The sequence below is a fragment of the Malaclemys terrapin genome, chromosome 23 (genome assembly GCF_027887155.1).
Source record: "Malaclemys terrapin pileata isolate rMalTer1 chromosome 23, rMalTer1.hap1, whole genome shotgun sequence".
NCBI classification, from domain to species: domain Eukaryota; kingdom Metazoa; phylum Chordata; order Testudines; family Emydidae; genus Malaclemys; species Malaclemys terrapin.
In genome coordinates, this window is record NC_071527.1 from 19,708,566 (window position 1) to 19,733,154 (window position 24,589).

The 24,589-nt window shown below is 47.1% G+C and overlaps 3 protein-coding genes across 3 annotated transcripts in view; all 3 read right to left on the reverse strand.

Annotated features, from left to right (window-relative positions):
- Nucleotides 1–128: 128 nt before the first annotated feature.
- Nucleotides 129–6,113, reverse strand: MVB12A (multivesicular body subunit 12A). The gene is made up of 9 exons (XM_054013063.1): nt 5,814–6,113; nt 5,124–5,222; nt 4,650–4,746; nt 3,789–3,915; nt 3,556–3,687; nt 2,106–2,212; nt 1,577–1,641; nt 1,280–1,336; nt 129–1,116 (listed from the first exon to the last, which is right to left on the reverse strand). Exons 1-9 carry the CDS (start codon nt 5,895–5,897, stop codon nt 1,054–1,056), a joined length of 831 nt encoding a protein of 276 aa, XP_053869038.1. The 5' UTR covers nt 5,898–6,113; the 3' UTR covers nt 129–1,053.
- A 153-nt stretch (nt 6,114–6,266) lies between these two features.
- DSN1 (DSN1 component of MIS12 kinetochore complex) lies at nt 6,267–16,900 on the reverse strand. Its single transcript, XM_054013062.1, has 12 exons — nt 16,803–16,900; nt 16,358–16,394; nt 15,712–15,772; nt 14,815–15,177; nt 13,791–13,864; nt 12,805–12,877; nt 11,937–12,024; nt 11,261–11,320; nt 10,702–10,773; nt 9,926–10,073; nt 9,387–9,474; nt 6,267–6,589 (listed from the first exon to the last, which is right to left on the reverse strand). The coding sequence occupies exons 1-12, from the start codon at nt 16,835–16,837 to the stop codon at nt 6,483–6,485; spliced, it is 1,206 nt and encodes a 401-aa protein (XP_053869037.1). The 5' UTR covers nt 16,838–16,900; the 3' UTR covers nt 6,267–6,482.
- A 2,733-nt stretch (nt 16,901–19,633) lies between these two features.
- Nucleotides 19,634–24,589, reverse strand: part of PBX4 (PBX homeobox 4) — a 28,420-nt gene continuing 23,464 nt past the window's right edge. The window contains exons 8-9 of the mRNA XM_054012781.1: nt 22,677–22,763; nt 19,634–20,457 (exon numbers count right to left, since the gene is read on the reverse strand). Of these exons, the coding sequence (XP_053868756.1) occupies nt 20,365–20,457; nt 22,677–22,763 (180 nt within the window). The 3' untranslated portion in view covers nt 19,634–20,364. The remainder of the gene's footprint in view (nt 20,458–22,676; nt 22,764–24,589) is intronic.

Here is a 24,589-nt window from a genome sequence, read left to right on the forward strand (position 1 = left end):
GTAACTAACAGCTATTCCCCCTACATGAGTTCTCAGATTCAGACACTTAAATTAGAATCCCTCAATTTATGAAAGAAACAGCTGGACTAGTAGCTAGGTTCACTTAGTCATAAATATGCAAGGAGGGCTTGAACAAACACTGGTTTTAATTAGTATGACAATATCAGCAACATATCTTTAAGCCCTTAGTTTGCTTAGTATTTCTGCTGTATAAAGTTGTGTCCTCAAAAATAAAAACAAAGTTACCTTACCAGGGGCAAAATCTAGAATAAAAAAGAGTTAGTAACAGAGCTAAGGAAAAATGTTCACTACCCAATGTTCATTAATCTTTAAACACAGACTGAACAAAACATTAGTGTCTTGCTGGCTGCTACGCAAAAGTAAAACCTATGGCAAACCCCGGAAAACTTGTGCAAGATGATAACATCAGTATGTCTTCTCTCTCCCCCCCCCCCCCCCCCCCCAAAAAAAAAAATCTTAGCTTCCATGGAGAACTCAATGCAGGTGACAGTGGAATACTGGACACCATAGTAAAATATAAACAGCAGCGAGTTTTAGACCCAGGGTCAGCTGACTGGCTGCAGGTTTAAAAATTGTAGTGTAGATGTTTGGGTTTGGACTGGAACCCTGGCTCTGCAATCTCATGACTCGGGGGTGTGGGGTCTCAGAGCCCAGGGTCCAGCCCAAGCCTCTCCACTGCTGTTTTTAGCCCACCAACCCAAGCCAGCTGTGGCCATGCCTGGGTCTTTTATTGCAGTGTAGACATAGCCCTAGGCTGCAAGCATAAACGCACTTATTTGACTTTGCTTGTGAATATAATCTATCAAAACTAGAGAGCACCAAGTGAATTACAGATTTAAATATTACAAAATTAGAAGGCAGAAGCAGAGTTCATTCAGTTCTTTACAGGAGTGTCCTTTAGAGAATTGAGTCCAGCACATCGGGTGGTGCAGTTTATGCACCTGTGGCAACAGCCAGCCTCACTGGAATGATTTAGTAGGCAGAATGTAACTTTATCTGCTAGAAGGGACATGTACTCTGTGCTGCTCGATGCTAACAGATGCTGGGTGGTAGTCTGGCAGCCGCAGTCCTTTCAACTACAAAGGCATAGTCATACTGAAACAAAAAACAAGGGTTATAGATAGAAAATGCTACTTCACTCTCATAACTGTTGGTACATACAGAACTCATGTTCAGCCACTCTAAAGCTGCCATCCTTTTGTACTCCAACTTGGTATTACTAATGAGAACAGAGGGCAGACTGCAGTGAATTACTTACCTCCTTCTCAATGTCAGAAAGAGACTTAATGTTCAAGTCCGTGAAGATGGAAAAGGCCTACAAAATAGAGGTAACTACAATAGGTAATATATTCGTGTTGTCCTAGCAGCTTCCTCTCCCCCTGGTTGTTTATCCTGTAGAACTGTTTGCAACACCCAGGAACCTGAAGACTTTTGCCACATGAACATATACAGAATCATCAACTCGTGGGACTACGACCCTCTTACTCACCCCTGAAATAGCAATTTCATTGTAAGGAATTGGTATAATGTCCTTGTAACTTATAGTGATACTCACATTAGTCCTAGTAGTGATGCTGCTTTCAAATCTGGGGTGTAGTGCGAAAGGGACCCCATCCATGGCTGAGAAAAGAGAAACGCTCATCAGAGAGCTGCAGATGAATAATACTATGAAAGCATAGCGTTGCAGTGCACTGGCAGGCCTATAAGGAAAACCTGGTGCCTGAGACAGTCCCTCAACTAGTGAATGCAAACCTGTGAATTGCCAGAGGGCTCGAAGAGTGAGTGAGAGGAAGGCCCAGCTGGACTACCTGATCCTGTTCCTGTAACATCGTGTTATGCCACTCCACTTATGAGAAGGAACATGCGATAGAATACCCAAACTGTCACATAACCCTGTCCAAGTGGAAGAGGTTAGAAATTCCAACCCCAGCCTTTCTGATTACATAATAGCGTTGACTGAATTTTTTTTTTTTTTTAAACTAAGCGGAAGAAAAAGAGCAATACGACATTAAGCAACTAATATAATGTGGAGTGTTTCTCCTAAGCTAGTTGTCAGACATTGTACTTAGGAGGGATTCATTTACCTGAAATGCCATAGAGGTTAGATGTATCATAAATGGAATCATCGCGTTTGAGGGATACATATTTTGAGCCAATTCTAGTCAAAGACTTTTCCGATGAAATTTCTGTCCTGCAAGGGATTAGACAGTTTACAAATTGAGGCCCTGGAGTTTTACATTTGCAAAACAGCATCAAAAAGAGAAAAAAAAATGTATGTGAAATGAAAAATCTCCCCCTGCAGCAACAACTCCTGCCCTTGAGCTCCCAGTTTCAGACATTGCCAGCCAGGACACTGGCACGCAGGGTGCAGAACAGCTCAGAACTGGCCTAGCCCCCACCATCATGACAGAGGAGCAGACAGGTCAACGCTGAGTGCCACTGTGATCCCTGTGCGCAAGGGGCCAGTCGCAAAAGCCAGACAGCTGAACCCAACAGGAAGAGTGCTGTGTAGCTTCAAAACTTGTCCCGCTCACCAAAAATGTCCACACACCCCTCATCTTGCTAATATCCTGGGAGCAACAATACAGCAAAATACTCTAAGATTCATTAGTGCCTTACACCAGAGCTGTGCCCTTAAAGCTATGCAAACCTGAGGCAAACAGTATCCTTCCATACAGTCCCAGTCCCACCATGAATGAGGCATTTCCTGTGTGTGCAAAGGGGCTCAGGGCAGTGCTCTTCACTATTTTTGAAGTGGGGGCCACTTTGGCAAAAATCCTTCAACATGAGCGCCACATCAACCCGACACACAGTTGACCACTCCGGCTTTGTTGGTTGATATGGTAATAGTACCATTATTGGTAATAATGCTTGCGGTGTGGGCTCTGGGAGGGGGTTCAGGGTTGTGGCTTGGGATGCAGGAGGGGGTGTTGGAGGTTGGGGGGGGGCTATGGCCTGGGGCAGGGACTTGGGGTGCAGGAGGGTTTATGGGGAGCTAGCTCCAAGAGGCTGCAGGTTGGGTGGTGGAAGACCTATTCAGAACCTGCCCATTAAAGGGGATGGCATTTCGGGCGGTCCCAGCCCCACGCCGCTCCTGGAAGGGGCCAATGCACCCCTGCAGCCCCTGGGGGTAGGGGCATGTGGCTCTGCGTGCTGCCCCTCTCTGCAGGCATCACTCCTACAACTCCAGTTGGCCACAGTTCCTGTCCAATGGGAGCTATGGGGGCAGTGCTTGCAGCGCGGCGCAGCGCAGCATGGGGCCAGGGAAGGCAGGGAGCCTGCCTTAGCTGCAGCCCCCTGCCACCGGAGAGTGTGATCGACAGGGACCCACACTTTGGGAGCCGCCACTGGCTCACGGGTTGTGCAGCAAAGAACACTGGGCTAAGGTATTTTCCACAACCCTTGGTAGTAGCACAAGGAGAGAGACATAGGACAAAACATCAGAAGCCAAATAGTCTCACCATAACAAACTGGGACTTACTCCTAATTCAAGACCGGCACCAATAAAATCAAAGGCGACGACTCATTACTTACTTTTTGTTATCCAGGTCGGTTGTCTCCAGTGAAAGCCCCTTCATTGCTGGACTGATATTCCTTGGTTTTGGAAGGGGTTTAGGTTTGAGAAGGTGCCCCTTTTTACACCAAACAGCAAAGCTGCTAATTTCCCTGGGGGAGGAATGGGGGGAGGAGAAAAACAGATTAAACTGAGAACTAAAGCCCCAGAAAGCTGGCCTTGCAGCCAGAGTGAAAGGATGGCAGCATCTTACCCTATCTTCATATAGCATGGCACCACTTTACTCTTGCCACTCAGCATAATGTCAAAAACAACTAGTTCGGCCACACCTAATGGCACAAGCTTCACACAAATTCGTTTCTTCTTGGAAATGGACGTTTCTAACGGGGAAGCAGAGATCATAATGTCACAAGAAATTCCTGCAGTTATTAACAATAAAACTCATGGTATATAACATCAGACTCTGCTGCTTGGCTTAACTGAACAGTGTGAATGCTGACTCAAGAAAAAGCCAGGGTTAACGCTAGTGTTATTAAAAAAACATTACTGTTGGCAAGATGTTCTGAAGAGCCAGACTAGACTGAAATCCTCATCACCCAGCTTTAGATAACAAAGGCCCAGCATCGCCAGCACAGAAAACCTTGCACAACACTGTTCCACAAATGGGGCCTATGAATTTTCAACTCTGTACAAAGACAGGTGCTGTGACAGGTCTGCGACCTAATGCCCCTATTACACAGGACTACAACTCCCAAACATAGAACATGGATTAAGGCTAGAGGAACAGGCACCAGAGCCAGGCATGCCTGCGGGCTACTGCCAGCAAATCAATGGCACACCTACATCACACTGAGTGCTGCCGCCTCCTTTTCTAATACAGTAGAAAAATGCTATAGCTGAGCTAAATGGGATGGTTTGAGGTGGGGGGGGGGGGAGGGGGAGAGCCCTGCATGCATTTGTCATGGGGGGGGGGGGGAGGGGGAGAGCCCTGCATGCATTTGTCATGGGGGGGGGGGAGGGGAGAGCCCTGCATGCATTTGTCATGGGGGGGGGAAGGGGGGAGCCCTGCATGCATTTGTCATGGGAGGGGGGGCCGGGGGCCAACAGGACTCACTTGGTTCTAAGAACTCCCTAATGTAAATGTATCCTGTAGGCAGAGGCGTTTTCTCGCTCAGGATCTGTACATCGGCTACCACATCGCCTGGGGAGGTCTGAAAGAAAGACACTCAGGTCAGTCTGTAACATTGGGTGGCCAGGGGGAGGTCGATGCTCTCACGGGTGTGTGCAGGTTACAGTTAGGTCCATAGCCTCGGGGGGAGAGGGTGTGTGGCTAGGTTAAGGTTAGTGCTATGCACGGAAGTAGGGGGTCAAGGTTAGGGTGAAGGCCTAGCCCGCACACATTGGCAAGTAGCATTGGGTCAAGGCCCTCTGGGTTAGGGCCATGACCACATGGGTGGATGTGAACCCAACTGGGTAATCACAGGGTAGGGGTAGGGCCATGCCGTGGTGGGGGCTGGGCTAGGGGCAGGTTGCTGGCGGGATAGGTGCAGGTTCAGATGCACATGCAGCAACGCTGGGTGCCTCCTACTTCGCTGGCCGCCGTGGAGGTGATGCACAAGACGTAGCCGGATTTCTGCCCAAATCCTTTCCCGAAGTTGGCTGTGGCTCCTTCCAGGGTTGAGGTGATCTGGGGGGATACAGACAGGCTGTGACCTTGAGGGGGGGCCTGGGCACAGGGAGCATGGAGGGGCGGGAGTCGGTTCTCACCCCTTGTGGGGGACAGGCCAGGGCCTCTGCTACTTCCTGCGCAGTGGGCTGGAAGTGGGGCAGAGGGAAGGGGGTGGGAGGAGTGGGGCTGTTCCTGAGGGGGGGGGAGGGGGGAGCAGGGCTAGTCATGTCCGGGGGTGGGAGGAGTGGTTCAAAGGACAGGGGGCGGGGCCTGTTCCCGTTCCCGGCGCGGGGGGGGGCGGGGCTTGTTCCCAGCGCGGGGGGAATAGGGGGCGGGGGGCAGGGGGCGGGGCCTGTTCCCGGCGCGGGGGGGGGACAGGGGGCGGGGCCTGTTCCCGGCGCGGGGGGGGGACAGGGGGCGGGGCCTGGTCCCGGCGCGGGGGGGGACAGGGGGCGGGGCCTGGTCCCGGCGCGGGGGGGACAGGGGGCGGGGCCTGGTCCCGGCGCGGGGGGGGACAGGGGGCGGGGCCTGTTCCCGGCGCGGGGGGGGGGACAGGGGGCGGGGCCTGGTCCCGGCGCGGGGATGTCCGTCCGGCGGCCCCGCTCTCACCGGTGTCCAGCCGAAGGGCGCCGCGCCGGGACTGGAAGCCCAGGCCACCCCGGTGAGCGGGGACTGCTCCAGCTGCGCCGCCATCGCTCGTCGCCCGGCGGCTTCGCTCACCGAGTCCGGGCCCCACCTCGCTTCACGGCGGGAGGCGGGGCTGGAGTGGCCTCGCCCTACCTCTTTCTCCTCCTATTGGGCGTTTCGGCGAACAAGCTCCTCTGATTGGACTCTCCGCTGAGTGACACATTCCGACACCAGACAGAGCCGCCCTTCTGGCCAGGGCGCACGCGTCATTTGAACGCGGAAGCGGGAAATCACTCGGGTAGGGCTGATACGCATGCGCCACCCACTTGCACAGTGCGCAGGCGCCACTGGTGTTCTGTTCGCTTCCCCCCGCCCCTCTGTTGGTTCGCCCCCTCCCTGGCCCCGCCCCCCAGCAGCAGAGCCCACACGCAGCAGCAGAGGGGGGGCGACGCCCCGCAGTTTTATTCACAGCACAGGCACCAGTGACAGCAAGGCAGGGTCAGGCCATACAGCTCAGTCCCAGAGCAAAGTGGTGCTCCCCCCCCAGGCCTGCTGGCCCCACAACCACTTAGAGAAGGGAGGAAGGAGCCTGCAGGGAAAGGTAATAAAGGCAAAAGGAGGCAATGACAACTGTCCGCTGCAAGTCTGTGTTTAACCCTCAGGAGGCTGCTGGCATTGGCTGACTGGTGGCTTTTTTGGGGGAACTTTGAGTAGTTTCCGAATAGGTGAGTTTTCCAGTTGCTGAAAAGTCCTTGATGCTGGAAGAGAAGCAACAGAATTCCCCAGTTATCACCACACAGTCTAGGGAAAGGCTTTTGCTAATCTGAAGCAGTTACAATGGAGCAGAGACCTGGATGCCAGGAACGCCAGGATCAAATTTTGGTTGTGCCCCAGCTTGGCTGAGGTCTTGAACAGGTCCCCGTGCTTTTCTGTGCATCAGTTTCCACACCCCTGGAGCGTATAGTCTGCTTTTAAGGATGTGACCTAAACATGTCTCCACAAACCCATCAGTGTGAGTCAGACAGTAGGGAAAGGGGTCTTAGACATTTAAATTTCCTCTTGCTCCTAAAGGCAGAGTTCAGCATCCATAGATTTAGGGCTGATTTTATGATTCCTCAGACTGGTGAAGAACATAAGACCAGCCATACCGGGTTAGACCAAAGGTCCATCTAGCCCCGTAGCGTCTTCCAACAGTGGCTAATGCCAGGTGCCCCAGAGGAAATGAACAGAACAGGGAATCATCAAGTGATCCATGCCTTGTTGCCCAATTCCCAGCTTCTGGCAAAGGGGCTAGGGACACCATCCTGGCTAATAACTATTCATGGACCTATCCTCCATGAATTTATCTAATTTTTTTTTTAACCCTGTTATAGTCTTGGCCTTCACAACATCCTGGCAAACAGTTCCACAGGATGACTGTGCATTGTATGAAGAAATACTTCCTTTTGATGTTTTAAACTTACTGTCTATTAATTTCATTTGGTGATCCCTAGTTCTTGTGTTATGAGGAATAAATAACGCTTCCCTATTTACTTTCTCCACACCAGTCATGACCTCAATCATATCCCCCCTTCCTCGTCTCTTTTCCAAGCTGAACAGTCTCAGTCTTTTTAATATCTCCTCATATGGAAGCACTCAATACCCCTAATCATTTTTGTTGCCCTTTTCTGAACCTTTTCCAATTCCAATATCTCTTTTTTGAGATGGGGCAACCACATCTGCACGTAGTATTCAAGATGTGGACGTACCATGGATTTATAAAGGCAATACAATATGTACATAAGAGACCCGATATGGGAACAGCCTTAAATAGGCAATTGTGAGAGGTGCAATTTGTTATTTTCACTAACATGGCTAGATACCAGGGGTCTCAAACACACGGCCCACGGGACTCTTGCGTGTGGCCTGCCAAGCTCCCTGCCCCCTTTCTCCCCCCCGCCTGCCCGTGGGATTGCCCCTGTGGCGTTGCGAGCCCCACGCCACTCTCTGAAGCAGCTGGCAGCATGCCCCTTCCGGCCTGGGGGGAGGGGGAAGGAGGCAGAGGCCTCCTGCATTGCCTCTTTCCAGGCACCGCCCCCCGCAACTCCCATTGGCCGGGAACAGGGAACCGCGGCCAGTGGGAGGTACCTAGAGGAGCGGCAAGAGCAGCCCCCCCCTTCCCCAGGGGCTGCAAGGACACAGTTCCAGCTGCTTCCTGGAGCAGAGCGGCGTGGGGCCGGGGCCAGGGCAGGCAGGCAGGGAGCCTGCCCTGGCCCCCAGTGCGCGCCGCTGCCACCCCGGAACCGCTCTAGGTAAGCGGCACCGGGCTGGAGCTCGCACCCTGAACCCCTCCTGCACCCCAGCTCCCTGCCCTGAGTCCCCTGCCACATCCCACACTCCTCTTGCACCCCACCCCCTTCCCTGAGCCCCCTGCCACATCCCGCACCCCTCTTGCACCCCACCCCCTTCCCTGAGCCCCCTGCCACCTGCCGCACCCCAACTCCCTGCCCTAAGCCTCCTGCCGCATCCCACACCCTCCTGCACTCCCTGCCCTGAGCCACCTGCCGCACCCCTCACCCTCTTGCACCCCACACACCAACTCCCTGCCCTGAGCCCCCTGCCACACCCTGCACACCTCCTGAACCTCAGCTCCCTGCCCTGAGCCCCCTGCTGCACCCTGCACACCTCCTGCACCTCAGCTCCCTGCCCTGAGCCCCCTGCCACATCCCGCACCCCAACTCCCTGTCCTGAGCCCCCTGCCGTATCCCGCACCCCTCCTGCCCTGAGCCACCTGCTGCACCCTGCACCCCGACCCCCTGCCGCACCCCTCACCCTCTTGCACCCCACACACCAACTCTCTGCCCTGAGCCCCCTGCTGCACCCTGCACCTCAACTCCCTGCCCTGAGCCCCCACCGCACCCTGCACCCTTTCTGCACCCCCTGGGGCAGCGTTAGGGTGGGGACTTCGGGGAAGGGGTTAGAAGAGGTGGGGCAGGGCCTAATGGAAGGGGTGGAGTGGGGGCGGGGCCAGTGATGCGGCCCTCGGGTCAATGCACTAGTCCTCATATGGCCCTCGTGGTCATTTGAGTTTCAGACCCCTGCTATATACTATGGTCTCTCTCAATACAATATTCAGTAAAATGTCCTCAACACCTATAGGAATCCAGGATTTCCTTGTGTAATATACTAGAATGAACTGTATACATAGGCAGAACGTCGCAATGAAGAGGGTGGAGTAAGAGCTTAAGTATAAAATAAATAATAAACCCTTTTTAAGGTAACTTGCACTCAATGTCATTTTTCCCTTAATAGATTTTTAATGCTTTCTAGAGTGGTCTAACAAGTACTGTGTGAAGCAAACAGTATCATTTAAAAAAAAAAAAAACAAACAAAAAAAACCCCTCCTCTAATGACAGCTTGTCATGGTACTGCCAAAGCGATTTAGGGGTGAGAGGAAGAGAACAAAAATTAATCCATCTCCCTCTACAGCCTTCTGGGTTTTATTGGTTAACCACAAAGGTTCTGTATTTATGGATAGGAAGCATTTACTGTCTGATGGCTGGAATGTCTGCTTACCAAGTTGCTCTGACAGATTCCGGAGGTACTGTGTACTGTCTTCTATGAAAGCCTGCAACAACTTCACTGCCTGCTGCAGTTCATCCAGCTGCAAAATAAAACAAAAAAAAGTTTTCAGGGAAACTCAGAAGAGAAAACTCTTTGGAAATTTAGTGAACTGGGTGAATAAAGCAAATGCCAAACCAAAGCATTTGGTGATGATTTCATTAGAAATTTCCACTTATTTCCCTTTCATAACCTGTAATGCAGGTTTGGACTATAGAATGATATTGAAATACGATAGCAGATTCCTTGTGTTCATTGCGGGAAAACATTTATTAAACAATGTACTATGTTCAGTGACCTCACTGTGTCAATTCCTCATTGGCGTAGAGAAGAGAATCACTTCTCTAAGGTAAACAATCTAATTAGTGGGTCTTGCATAGTCTGATATCTTCTAAAGACGAATGATTCAGACACAACAGGTCAGCTGACACTTCTGTGTTTGCACCATTAATGATTTTTAAACTCTTTAGTGCATTTCAGACCCTATAACTCACCACGAGCTCCATGCAGTCAAAGACCTCACCCTGGCTATCTAGTATTTTCTGATAGTTAGGCTTGCTACTGAGAACTTTGGCCTGTGATGCTCCGAGATAACTAGCAGGCTCCACTTGCACTTCATTCGTCTTGCACTGCTCCAGTTGTCTTGAAAACAAAAAGCATGGTACACATATAACCACTGCACATGGGGAGTACCCACTTTCCAATGGCGCCTAGCATAGATATGGCTAGAAGCAGATTATTTGCATTTCTATCATCTGCCACAAGATCTCCAAAGTGACCCATTAAAAGAAATTTTAAAACATCACAAATACTGTCAGAAAATCAGTTCCTGGCTACACATCCTAATTAAACAAGTTTCCATAATTTACCACATCTCCAATGACAGTACCTGAGTGTACTTTTCATTTCAGAGTCCTTTGCTGAGTATTTTTAAACAAGACTTAATTCCTTTAACATATTATCTTCCATGTGTTCTTCAGGACTGACAGCATGATTAACAACCGGAATTACTGGTATGACCTTTGCTGCTGCTTCATTATGCAACTGTGGGCTGATGATATTTAAATTAAACTATGCATGGAAAGAACACCTGCTTGACAACTGATCACAAAGTGCTGAAGTCTTTTAACATAAACAGTTTGGGTTCTAGAGGACTGGAATTAAATACAATAGAGGATCACATTAACCAATGACTAGCACTATTAGATTCTCAATATTAAATCTAATTTTTGGCTGAAAAGGACAGACAGAAAAAGGATAATAATCTAACCTGGACATTTCTTCTGCACTTTTCTGGAAACTCAGTAAAAGCTGATCCCAAGTTTGAGACTCTGTAGTAAACCTTTAGAATGAATGAACAGATGAAAGAGCGTTACTACATACTTTGGGAGATGAATTACCTCCCTTGGGCTTCACTAATGTAAGGGGCCTATAGAAATTACACCAGAACCCTAGCTTTTACTCTGGGCCAAAATATTGCCTTCTGATTTACAAGAGACAGATATACAAATGCACAATGGGGACAAATTCAGCCATGAAATAAACAAGTTCTGACTTAAGTGGAGTTACATCACAGCAGAGCCAGGCTCTCAGATTTCTGTGTCATGCGAATGCTAGTGATTACCTCCAAAGCAGAAGTTGCTTGCAATTCATGCCCTGCTCGTGGTCCAATTCTAGGACTTACAAAGGCAGGCTTAGAGGTTGCCCATAGTGTCCTGTCCCCATTTCAGATGCTTGAATCATTGCTGATAACACCAAGAACTATGAGAAAAGGTCCAACTCTGTCCATTCAGCCATATGAAACCAGGCCTAGGCTCAGTTATTCTTACCTGTTTATATATTCCTTCATCTGGGTCAATGATGCATTGAGCACAGGGTCTGATAAAATACTAAAACAGAGAAGTACAAGATCAGAGAGATTTTAAGGAGGTGTTTATGGGCATTATCTATACCACACAGGATTGTTATGACTGTTTAGTATTTGTGCAGCGCCTCTGTGTAAGTACAGTGTATTATACTTCATTCAAATTTTTGGTTATTCTAGGATATAAATGTAAACAAGAAAACTCCTGCTGATGTGCCAAGCACTAAAGTAGACACTTTGGTGCCATGACTATTAAGATGAACATTCTCCTTTAGAGTCATTAGCATTAAAGACATTAAATACACTTTCCAAATTTTTCACATCTATAGCTGACACAGCCCTGTATAGCACATTTGTCTAATATGTGGCCTCTTAGCACTCACAAACGCCAAGTTCCAATGTAAGTTCTGCAAGCAAGAATTGTGGCATTTTAGCCTGCGACCCTCATTATAAGTTGTACCCAATATCAGACACTCAGAGCCTGCAATAGGTCATTGCTGTCTCCAGTGTCTGCAGTATGAATCTTGACAAGTTTCATGAATTGCAATGTAAGATAATCAGTCAGGCACTGGGACAGGAATAGCAAACTCCAGCTCCATGACATGTTGCAACAACACTGTGTGACCACAGGGAGTCATTACCCTTTCAACTCTTCTGTACATTTCTTTAGCGTTCCATCTAGTTTCAGTCTCTCTGTACAACGCATCAGCTCTTCTGAAACTGAATTCACTGGAGGTGGGGACAAGACAACAATAAAACAAAGCAAAGTAGTAACAGAACTAACTCACACTAAAGTAAAATACATGGAACAGTAGCACTCAGGGCTCACACGCCAAGATGTTATGTAACCCATGAACCCTGTTTTTACAGCATAACCAGTTCAGTTCCCTAACAGAAGACATTTCAGATACCAGTCACGCTAGCTTTGGCGGAGAGAGAATATACGTGATCAAAGCTTACTTTGGGCATTCTCTTGGCACTACTAATGATGCACAGGCTGTTATTAGAAGCACCAATTTAAAGGGATTTTTTTGGCTGCTCAAGCTCCTTCTTCCCCAAGACATTTGGTTCCCTCTGGAGTGGAAATTGAGTGACCCTTCCCCTATGCAAATTGAGAGCTAGAGATAGATTATTACTCTCCTCAATGTATAGCAGGGATAGGCAACCTATGGCACACGTGCCGAAGGCAGCAGGCGAGCTGATTTTCAGTGGCACTCACATTGCTCGGGTCCTGGCCACCAGTCCGAGGGACTCTGCATTTTAATTTAATTTTAAAGGACGCTTCTTAAACATTTTAAAAACCTTATTTACTTTACATACAACAAGAGTTTGGTTATATATTATAGACTTATAGAAAGAGACCTTCTAAAAATGTTAAAATGTATTACTGGCACGCGAAACCTTAAATTAGAGTGAATAAATGAAGACTCGGCACACCCCTTCTGAAAGGCTGCCGACCCCTGATGTATAGCATTACCCTTTCATTAAATATATCACATGGGGACCCACCATTTGCTTTAAAAGCCTCAGGGCTGAAGCCATCAGTCTGCTTCAAGAAGTGCTGAAGCTTCTGGGCAGAGAACTGGGAGAACAGAGAAGAGAGTGAGGTATTTGTTTTGTTTTTCTTTTTTTAGACTATTCAAAATGTCCCATGTGACACTGGACTGCTTTTCATTAGACATCCAGTGGGGAGAAGCAGTTATCAAAGTTTTGCCAAGTGCAACAGGACGATGATCATAGAATCTCAGCAGGTTTTCTCTTTCAAGCTTATTACAAACAACGGAAAGCATGACAAAAGTGTCTTTTTTGTACTTGCTCTGTTTTAAAGACTGAACACCGGGCATTGACGTCAGTGTGCAGCCAAAACTAGAGAAAAGCTTTCAGCATTGCTCAGTCAAATGCCTGGGGTATTACGCAGCAGGAAACAGTATCTTGCTAGGAGTGAAATTATAAAATCCTACAAAACAAAAATCACAAAGCTTACTGCACCTGAATATTTTCTGGCAATTTGTCTTTTGATAGAAACATTTTATTTTCTATAGGGCTCCAATATGTATAAAATCAATCCAAAGTTAATACCTCTTAGTTGGTATGACAAAGTAAAATGTGCCACAGCCTAAATTCTACAAACTATTTAATCTCTCTCACTTGTTTCACAGTTACATCAGTTTATAAACTGTATAGTTTAGCTTTTGTATCATTTTCAAAGTGTTTGCAATCAGTTAGCCTTCACAACACTTTTATGGAGTTTATTCCCCCATTTTACAGAAAAGGAAACCAAGGGATAGGGAAGTGGAGTGACCTCTCCTTGCCCATGGAGGGATTCAGTTGGGACTAGAACTCAGGAGTCCTGCCTCTTGCTAGACCACCTCACCACACTTCATTGCTTATTTACAGATTAAAACCCACCAAGAAAAATGAAGTATAAGAAGCAGAATAATACACAAATAATTTGTTTTTAACAAAAAGGTTCCTTCAGGAACCTAGGACCTCACCTGGAAACTAGACAGCAGGAGCATGGAAAGCCTGTCAGTCTCAGGCAAATCCAGGCTGATTGATTTGCTCAGCTCTAAAAGTTAAACACAAACACATTTAAAAAGACAAGTTTACCTCAAACTGTGAGCAGTTGAAATGTCCCTGAGCTGGACACTGTAAATACTGATGCATATACACACAAGAGTGGGGACAGTCTATCTAGCAACTTCATTGCCAGAAGAGCCAATCTCAAGTGCTAAATCAGATGCTACATGTTGCATGTCAGAAGGGCAATGAAAACTTTAACATAGAAGTTACTTTTTAACTCAAGCAGCCATTAAGAGAGCTGTTAACTCCCTAAGGCTGAGTCCTGCATTTACTTCTGCACTGGAGGAGGGTCCATCAATCTGGGGCTGGGAGGTTCCTTTCTATGCATGCTCTAGTGGATGAATCTCACACACTACAGAACTAAGGAACTGCTTTGTAAAATAAAAGAAAAAGAAAAGGGTTATGGAGAATCAAATATATAACTCAGTCTCTGGGCTGCCTGCATGGAACATGCTCCTGGATAGGAGCTTCCAACTTCTACAGTGAAAGGTCTGATGAGGTACTCCAGATTTTTATTAAGCAGAAGTAGTGCTTTGCACTCAGCCAGATGCTGCTCCTCACCCTTAGAACCTTTGTACTCATTGTATGTTATACGCACACACATTTCTGAGCTGTTCATGCTAGCTGGTGTTCATGTCACCATCTTCTTTTGGGCAAGGACACCTGACAGAGCTATAAATAGCCCTTTAGCTTAAACTGGACCATTGCAGCACTCATGGTCTAAGCATCCATTTTAAAGTCAAAATTGCCAGGTCTCATTTAGTGCTGTACTCAGAGAAAGCTGCCAAACAGAGCCCTAAATGCAGCAAAGTCTGGGCCCAATCATTGCATTGGTGCCTTTCACATTGCACCCATGAAGTCAGAGTTCCACTTGTCCAGAATTCTCACACAAGGATCTCAGCACAGTTTAATCACAAGGAAGTACATGGCACCTACCAGTGACATCCTGATGGAAAGGAGGCAGCGACTTCCGGCGGTTGGTTCCCTTCAGACTGGAGCGAGACCAGGAGCGACGTGTGATTTGTGGGCTAATGGCAAGTGCCCTTGGGGACAAGTTAAATGAACTTGAAGTGAGGCCTTTCCTGGGACTACCTCTCCAGGGAGATATCCTCTTGGGACTGGGACTCCGGGCAGCTTTCTTGGGGCTGGGGCTAGGACAAGACCTTTTCCTGGTAGCCGCTCTGACTTTGTCATTGGGACTTGCTATCACATTAGCCTTGTTTCCAGGCCCAGGACTAATAACTTTGTTTGGCTCTGAAAAGTGTTCAGGCTCCACTTTCTCCTCACTGGGGTCACATTCTAGAAGAAATACACATATCAGATAAAATCCACTGAAACACTAAAGTGGAGGGAATGACCTCTCATGGGATTTGGAATGGGAATATAGGGCGTTTCACCTATGCATCACTGTTTCAAACCCAGCCCAGGGTGGCAGTGACTGAAAGATATTACAATCTGATGGCTGTGTTACCTTTTTCATGGAACTGCCACAGAGTAAAAGTGTGGACCATTTGAGCTCCCTGTTCCCACCCGCTCCTTCAATTCATCTTTAGATCCAGCCTCTGCAGAGTCCAGGAAGGGAGGAAGAACAGGGCTGTAGAGATGAAGGACGACTGTGCTTTCCCAATCTGGCTCCGTAAGCAATCTCACATCTGGATTTGCAATCTAATACTGCAAAGCCCCTCACACTGTTCATAGCTAATGTGAATGCTGTGATTATCCCTGTGTATGAAGCAGCTCTAGAAACCAAACTAACTTGACTGCTGAGAATGTGTCACATCACTGTCATTTACCCAGGGAACGAATAATTAGTTCTTTGAAATAATACCTTACCTTGTGTCCCACCACCGTTCTTTCCATCTTCAACACTGGGGAGGTTCTGTTGGAGGGGATTCTGAGAAATAAACATTTTCCATATTTTAGTTCTACAAAACAGAAATCCATGTGGACACAAGGGGTGAGAAGAGTTGAATAGGCAGGACGCCTGCGTGGCTGATCCTCTAAAGCTTAAAAAGATGCATAATCAAATTATTTCTTTCCCCAACAATCAATCTCAAAGCCCATTGACAATGGCTAGGCAGCTGGTATGCTGCAACTGCTGCTTATTATGCGCAACATGATCAGTTCAGTGCCAACTTGTCCTGCTCCACATCCCCCATCCGTTGACATCTTGTCTCATTTGCTTAGACCAGTGATGCTCCACCTTTCCCACCTAGCAATACATGAAGCACAGGATGACTGTGACTCCTTGATACCCTGTTTGCAACCCCTTTATGGGTCGTGACTTCCAGACCAAGAGCCCATGGCTTAAGCTGCAAGCTCTTTGGGACAGGGACTGTCTTTTATTACATGTTTCTGTGCAGAACCTAGCACATAGGGGCCCTAAGCCCAGACAGGGGCTTCTAGGCACTCCTGCTATACAAAGATATAACAAAAATCCATCTTCAAGCTGGGGCAGGGGCACAGTCCGACTCCTCACCTGCAGCTGCGTTTCCTGTAGCCAGGCCTCTTCGGTCCTGCAACACCAAACACACATGGGGTAATAACCTGGCCCAAGCTCCTGACTGCTGGTGGCCACACGAGGCTTCTCTGGCCTGTCTGTCACTCCAGGACACACGTCGTGTCAGCAGCCAGTGCGGGATGCCGGGCAGCTCGGGGGCATGAGGCCCGCGCCTCTGGGGGACAGCTAGACCCGGACCCCGGCTGGCCAGGGGCGGCTGCGGACCCCGGTGGGGGAGGGGGAGGGGGAGGGGTTACACCCCATCCAGCGGGGGGCAGCACCCCGGGGCGGGGCGGGGATAGGCGGTTAGCTCTGCGGCGGCCACCCCGGAGCCCGCGGAAGGGAAGACGGGGGACACTGCGGCCGCCACCCCCCGGGAGTTACACTACGGGGTGGGGGGGGGGGGGCGCCGCACCCCACTCACCGGCCCCGCCCAGATTCCTCCGGCTTCGCCTCCATCCCTGCCGCCTTCTGCCCTCACTCAAACAACCCGGCGGCCGCCCCGCCACAACCGCAGAGCCTGTCGGGACTTGTAGTTCTGGGCGGGAGTGGGGCCAAGGGGCGGCGCATGCGCAACCCCTCCTGTATGCACCGCGGAACCACTGGAAAGAATAATTTCTGCGCGGGGCTAGGGCGCCGCCAACGTTCACCCGCTGCAAGGGCTTCTGGGAGATAGAATAGGCAGGGCCTATAGCCGGTATCGCAGTGGGTGCTGGGAAGTGTAGTTTTGGGGGAGGGGGAGGTAACGTCGTGGAAAAGGAGCCAGGGTTCTAGGGCCAGCAGCGAGAGGCACAGAGGAGTGGTTGCAAAGGCGAATCTGTAATGATTATTTACATAGAAATCCTTGTGAGAGGTCGTCGGTCAGAACCTGAGCCGGCCAGGCATGCTGCTACCAGACCCATAGGCCCTAAGGCTCTCTCCTCATGTTATGTATAACAAAATAGCCAAAAATGGACTGACTAGACATACTGTTTATGAACACATAGGCCCAAAGACAGGCATGCAGGATTTGATAACTTTTTATCTCCTATTTAGAGGGAAGTTTTACAGATTATCCTATCCTATAAGTCCCTACTGTGTTAGTTTGATAAGTCACTTATGTTTTGGCCTGAGTTTCTCTATAGGGGAATAATGCTACTCTCTCTTTAAAAAGGCACTTCACATTTTGTAAAGGTTAAGCACAATATAAGACACTAATGCAGTCATTTTTGGAGGGCTAAGTCAAATGTTTTAAATGGTATTTAACGTGTATACACAAACACGGTTGTCAATTATGGTTAGACATATTCCTGGAGGTTTCATCACATGCCAGTCTTTAATTCCTGCAGATTCTAGGACAATCCTGTACGGTTGGCAACCCTTTAAGTTATATAACCCAAAAACAGCAAAGAGCTCCAATACTACTGGAGATAGGATGCAGAATGGCAGCGAAAAATATATTAGCTTTTTCCTTAACAGGACAGGCTCTGTCACATGGATTTATCCAATTTGTCCATGTTTAAATTTCCAATTTAAAAATTATAATACCTAGTTAAGATACGTACATCTCGATAATGAACATATCTCCTAAAAGAAACACTGATAAATTTATTAATTTGATTTTCCCCAACAGATTTTTAGAAGCCTTCATTAGTCCCCTACACATTCTTTGTTATCTTTCATATTACATTCTGTAAATTGGCAGCCTTATTTAGATCATTTTTATACAGACTTTTTAAGCCCACAGATCTGGGGCAATATTGCTCACAGAAAGTTAAATATTCAAACTATATGATATATATTAATTAGAAACCAGCCCGTTAGGAGAAGCAACTTTCTGAAACACCATGCAATCACCTACTATCCAATTCATAATGGTCTAAACCTGTTTAGCATTTAAAAGTCAGTAAGAGAGGCAAGACTCCTCTCTAAAGCACCTATTGTAGGATCACTTGGATTCTATATAATTCAAAAGAACACAGGAAGACAAACATGTCTTCCATTTACTTGCGTGTAAATAATGGCAGAATTGGACCAATTGTTTCTGTACTAAGAAAAGCTAGACAGTACCACGATCCTTCCTCTCAGCATGTTGTTAGTGTCACACACTAGCCTCTATATTCACCAATGTTCTAAGATTATTATATGTTTTGTATGAAGTATGCCATGTGAGGTATCATTTGAAAAGTCATAACCTGTTAAACATTACTGTCCTGTTAAAATGTGCATATCATCATTGTATAGGGAGTTCTGATTTTGCCATATGCTTGTTACTGAAACCAGTGGGTCTGGGAAACACTCACAGACCAGCCCCTCAGAAGTAACAAAAACAGTAAACAAAAGCCACACATGTGAAGCCTCAGGTGCACAAGAGGTGTGAGTAATACATTTGCAATCCACCTGACAGACACTATGAATTCATTGTCTGCAGCCCAACAGAGTGTATAAATAAGGGACAGTGATATCACCACCGGGCCTCTCCTTCCCCCTCTGTATTCAAGGAAGCAAGATTGTCTGGAAGACAAAAAGACTCATCAGTGAACTGTGAGAGAGGGGCATGGTTCTGACTGGAAGACTGTCCAGTTAGCATGGACAGCTGAAAGATTTGGGTAAGATAAATCCTTTTGCTTTCAAAACTTATTTATCATGAAAAAGTGTAGGAATTGGCTTGCAATTTTGTCTTTTATTTCTTTTGTAATCAATTCTGGTTTTCTATGCCTCTATCACCTATAAACACTGAAATCTATATTTTTAGAGTTCATAAATTTGTTTTAATATTTTATCTAAAACAGTGTGGTTGATTGAAGTGATTGGGAAATCTCTTTCCAGGTTAAAATGACAGACTTTATGAGCTTGTATTGCTCAGTAGCCAAATAGTATAAGATGGTACATTTCTGGGGTGCAAGGCTGGGACTAGGGATATGCAGGTGTTGCCCATATATAATTCAAGAGTGGCTGGGCATAACACTCTGGTATAGGTCTGGGGGTGACTTGCATGCTAAAGGCTGGGGTAAGTGGGCAGAGTGGCAGCTCACAAAGTAGGGCATTGTGTACATCAGACTGGAGAATTAAGGGGGCACAGCTGTCCTACGATCCGGATTGTACCCTGGCAGATGTAACAGGTCGTGTTAGCAAATGCTGTTTTGAGTAATGGTGCATGGGTTGTTTTTGCATTCATATATAGTGAGATTTCTGCACTGTCAAAATGGCTGCACTAAGCTGCTACTAACCAGCAAGTCCATAAGGATAAGGGGAGGCTCATGAAAAGGCAGGAAGGAAAAAGGCTTTGGAAGTTTATTATCTTTGATAAAATTTCAACTGAAAATGAGGACTTTGTATTAACATTTTCATAAATGCACAAAATCTATTCACAGGGAAGTCTGAGTTTACACTAGACATTAAATTAGAACTACATGAAATGACACAAAAGATGGAAGTTCCTATTCAATAGCAAAGTCCAATGAAAGTTTTGGTAAAGCAATGTTCTGTTCTGGTTAATTAGTTCAGAATGAATTTGAGTAAAGAAAAGAAAAGCTTGTTTTCCTATACAAAATTACAATACAGAGAACGCGTACAATTACAATACAGGGGGTTTAATTGTTAGTAACTATCAACTAGAACAGAAATTTCATAGTAAAAAAAATCTTATGGGAATTAAAATAAGTCAACTTTAACTGGAAAATCTGAGACAAATGCCAAGTCTTAGAAGAGATACTTTCAGATTCTTACCATAAAATTGATATTTAAAAAATGAATTTGGTTAGGAAAATGAAGCAAGTTCTTTTAAAACAATTTCACATCCCAATGGGCAGAAGTAAAAAGAACTCAACCGTGTCATGCTGAGAGGTAGAGAGGTATCACTGTGATCACAATCTTCTATTGGTTCCAGGGTTTTTCTGAGGTAATTAGCTGTGTGTCAAGTTGTATAAACAATAGTATTGGCAAGAGAGCAACATTGACAAGTTACACTAATGACCTCTTTCCTCTCATCAATAGGTCCTAAAAACTTAATTAGATGCATCCGAATTAACACTTCCAGGGTCTCCAGCAGGTGAAGTAATTGATGAAGGGGTGGTAGCGTCCTGCCAGCTGCCATTAGCCTGAATGGGGGATAAATCTATTGTCATTAAATCCTTAAGATGTTACTTGCATCCAAAAGATAAAGCATTTTAGTTATCTTATTTTCACATTTCAATAGAACAGTTTTGTGCTTATGAAAGGAAGGAATTAAACAATTAGAACAGGGCTCAGTGCAGACAAGCTCCTCCTACACACACCTCTTCTGTGCAAGTTACCTAATCACCTGCATCACACCAGCTGCTCTTCTATTCCAGATAGAGACTGTAATATGCATGAATCTGAGACTAGGACATGACGCACCAAAATCTCACTGGTGACCTATGCCTAGATTTTAACTGTATCTCCAGAACTGAAAGATGGGTGCATTAACCTCTTTGCCACACAAGGCCCCTTCTCCCACCTCCAGTAAAGAACATTCCAAGCACAATTTAAAACAAAAACAGGAGAATCTATAACATTTACAGGTCATTAGCTAGCCTGAAACGGATATGAAGTTTGTTGTGCTTGTAAAGCAGTGTGTTTCAGATAAGAATTTCGCATAAGCCAAGGAAAATGCTAGTGCTAGACTGAGTGGGGTCTCAGCATGCCATTTCCTTTATAGCTAGGGTGATCAGATAGCAACTGTGAAAAAACAGGACGGGGATTGGGGGGGGGGGGGGGGGGGAGGGGGAGAATAGACACCTATATAAGAAAGTCCCCAAAAATGGGACCGTCTCTTTAAAAACAGGACATCTGGTCAGCCTATTTATAGCCCACTGGATATTTTTTAAAGCTTAGTCCAGTGGTTCCCAAACTTTTGAGTGTCATCCCCCACCCCACCCACCGAGCCGGGGTTGGGGTCATGGAAGAGACAGGGGTAGAGGCAGGGGCTGGCATCTGGGCCTGCGGCCAGGTATGAGTGAGTCCATCCCTAGCTTTGCCCCCAGCCTCATCCCCAGGCCAGGAACGGAACCACAGCCATGGCTGGGGGCTGGTGCAGACCCAGGATTGGAGCCACACTGAGGTTGGGGACGGGGCCAGGGACGCAGCTGAGTACAGGACCAGAGCAGAGCTGGGGCCAGGGAGGAGCTGGGTGATACTCCCTTCCTGCCCCCATGGAGACTGGCCCGGGCCCTACCACACCCCACCCAGACATCCCTCTACACTCCCATAGTGGGGCACGCCCCACACTTTGCAGATCTCTGGCTGAGACAATAGCCTTTCCATTGGAGTAACTCAAAGAGGCTAGCTAGTCCCTCTAGCTACACAGAGCAATCATTTTGGGCATCCGAAGAAGTGAGGTTCTTACCCATGAAAGCTTATGCTCCCAATACTTCTGTTAGTCTTAAAGGTGCCACAGGACCCTCTGTTGCATTTTGGGCATGGCTACACTTGCAGATGTAGAGTGCTGTGAGTTAAACCTGCTTTCAGAGAGCGCAGTAGGGAAAGCGCTGCAGTCTGTCCACACTGACAGCTGCTTGCGCACTGGCGTGGCCACATTTGCAGCGGCATTGGGAGCGGTGCATTATGGGCAGCTATCCCAGCATGCAAGTGACTGCAACGTGCTTTTCAAATGGGGGTGGGGTGGGGTAGAGTGCGACAGGGAGTGTGTTGTGTGTGTATGTGGGGGGAGAGAGTGGGTTTGTGGGGGGCCGAGAGCACGTCAGCATGCTGTCTTGTAAGTTCAGACATCAGCAGACCTCCTCCTCCCCCCTCCCCCCCACAGCATTCCACACTAATGGTTGTTTTGTCTCAGAGCAGATAAGCAGCCGGCTGTCAGAAACAGAGCTTTCAAATGGCATATCCGCATTCCTACAGTGAGTTCAAAACAATGGCAAGAGTGGCCACTTGACTTAAGGGGATTATGAGACGTTTCCAGAGGCTGATCAGAGCGCAGTAATGCAACACTCGTCTACACTGGCGCTGCAGTGCTCCAGTGGGGGCGCAGCAAACGTTATTCCACTTGCCGAAGTGGAGTACCAGTAGCGCCGTAGCCGCGGAGTCAGAGCACTCTATGTGCCTTGCCAGTGTGGATGGGTAGTAAGCTAGTGCACCCAGGGCTGCTTTAATGCACTGTAACTCGCAAATGTAGCCAAGCTCTTCGTGACTGGGGGTAGAGCAGGAATAGCAGAAGACCACTAGTTTCTGGAAATCACCTTTGTATAAACAAACAGTAATTTACAACTATGTTAAGAAATGCATTCTCTAATTCATGCTAATAAATTCACTTATCTACTGAAAGTGAAATCAAGCTCCTTACATCAATGCGCTGCGTCGTATACAAAGGGTTCCCCACAATGGTGTCATATCTTCCTGTCTGGTGTATGACATGATGTAAGGAATCCATCTGTAACAAGACCACATATGGGATGGGATTAACAAGGGAAATGATCTGATAAGAAATGAAGCCGTGTGGTTGTAACACAGCATTCTAATACCTAGAGCATGTGGCAAGGAAAGATGCAGAGGGCCAAATAGTTTTAACTTGCACCTCTCAAGTGGTTTTCTTGTATGAAAGGATTTGCCTTCATGGTTCTCTTCCCTCCTATTTGGGGATAACAGGTTTTTGTGTTGGTTTTTTTAAAGGCAAAAATATTTCTTAAACCTATGGGGGTTTAAGGTAGACTTCCTGACTGCTGCTCATATTATCAGTTGGATTATCTGAGTAGCTCACGATCAACAAGTCACCAGTTCCGATGGCATTACAACCTGGTTCCCAGCCCACTAGGGCATATAGCCTCTATTAAAGAGATAAAGAAGTTCTTATGTAGCTTACATAATATTGCTAATTATTCAATTTAAATTAAAAAAAACTTAAAAATTTTAAAATATTGTTAACAGGTCAAACTTTCCTTAAAAGTATGAAGCAAGACTCACTTTAAAATGAGAAAATGTTGATATTTACAATGTAAATTAAGATGCAAACCTTTTGATACGGTCTCTCACAGTATTGTTGCCAGCAAGTTAAAGTATGGATTGGACAAAAGGACTATAAAATGGATAGAAAGCTGGCTAGATTGTAGGGCTCAACGGGTAGTGATCAACGGCTCGATGTCAAGTTGGCAGCCAGGATCAAGCGGAGTGCCCCAGGAGTCGGTCCTGGGGATGGTTTTGTTCAACAACTTCATTAATGATCTGGATGATGGGATGGATTGCACCCTCATCAAGTTCGTGGTTGACAATAAGATGGGGAGGAGGTAGATATGCTGGAGGGTAGGGATAAGGTCCAGAGTGACCTAGACAAATTGGAGGATCGGGCCAAAAGAAATCTGATGAGGTTCAACAAGGACAAGTACAGAGTCCTGCACTTAGGATGGAAGAATTCCATGCACCGCTACAGGCTGGGGACCGACTGGCTAAGCGGCAGTTCTGCAGCAAAGAACCTTGGGATTACAGTCGACAAGAAGCTGGATATGAGTCAGCAGCGTGCCCTTGTTGCCAAGAAGGCTAATGGCATATTGAGCTGCATTAGTAGGAGCATTGCCAGCAGATCGAGGGAAGTGATTATTCCCCTCTATTCAGCACTAGTGAGGCCACGTCTGGAGTATTGCATCCAGTTTTGGGCCCCCCACTACAGAAAGGATGTGGACACATCAGAGAGTCCAGCGGAGGGCAACAAAAATTATTAGGAGGCTGGGATACATTACTTATGAGGAGAGGCTGAGGGAACTAGACTTATTTTAGTCTGCAGAATAGAAAAGTGAGGGGGATTTGATAGCAGCCTTCAAATACCTGAAGGGGGATTCCAAAGAGGATGGAGCTAGGCTGTTCTCAGTGGTGGCAGATGACAGAACAAGGAGTAATGGTCTCAAGTTGCAGTGCGGGAGGTCAAGGTTGGATATTAGGAAAAATTATTTCACTAGAAGAGTGGTGAAGCACTGGAATGGGTTACCCCGGGTGGTGGTGGAATCGCCATCCTTATCGGTTTTTAAGGTCCGGCTTGACAAAGTCCTGGCAGGGATGATTTAGCTGGGGTTGGTCCTGCTTTGAGCAGGGGGTTGGACTAGATGACCTCCTGAGGTCTCTTCCAACTCTAATCTTCTATAATTCTATGATATATGGGATCACTGTTAGATCAATTTAGGCCCCAAGTTTAGAGTTTATAAATCCAAAGTTCAAGAGAAATGGGTCCTTGAAGGGTTCCCCCCAACCTCCAAATTCCACATTAAAAAA

Coding starts and splice junctions, on each gene's coding strand:
- DSN1 (XM_054013062.1), bottom strand. CDS start 16,837: ATGGAGGCGAAGCCGGAGGAATCTGGGCGGGGCCG. Junction 15,178..15,711: donor GAACGGTGGTGGGACACAAG/GTAAGGTATTAT, acceptor TATTTCTTCTAG/AATGTGACCCCAGTGAGGAG. Junction 11,321..11,936: donor TGTACAGAAGAGTTGAAAGG/GTAATGACTCCC, acceptor TCTCTGTTTTAG/TATTTTATCAGACCCTGTGC.
- MVB12A (XM_054013063.1), bottom strand. CDS start 5,897: ATGGCGGCGCAGCTGGAGCAGTCCCCGCTCACCGGGGTGGCCTGGGCT. Junction 5,223..5,813: donor CGCCCTTCGGCTGGACACCG/GTGAGAGCGGGG, acceptor GTATCCCCCCAG/ATCACCTCAACCCTGGAAGG. Junction 1,337..1,576: donor GCATCACTACTAGGACTAAT/GTGAGTATCACT, acceptor TCTATTTTGTAG/GCCTTTTCCATCTTCACGGA.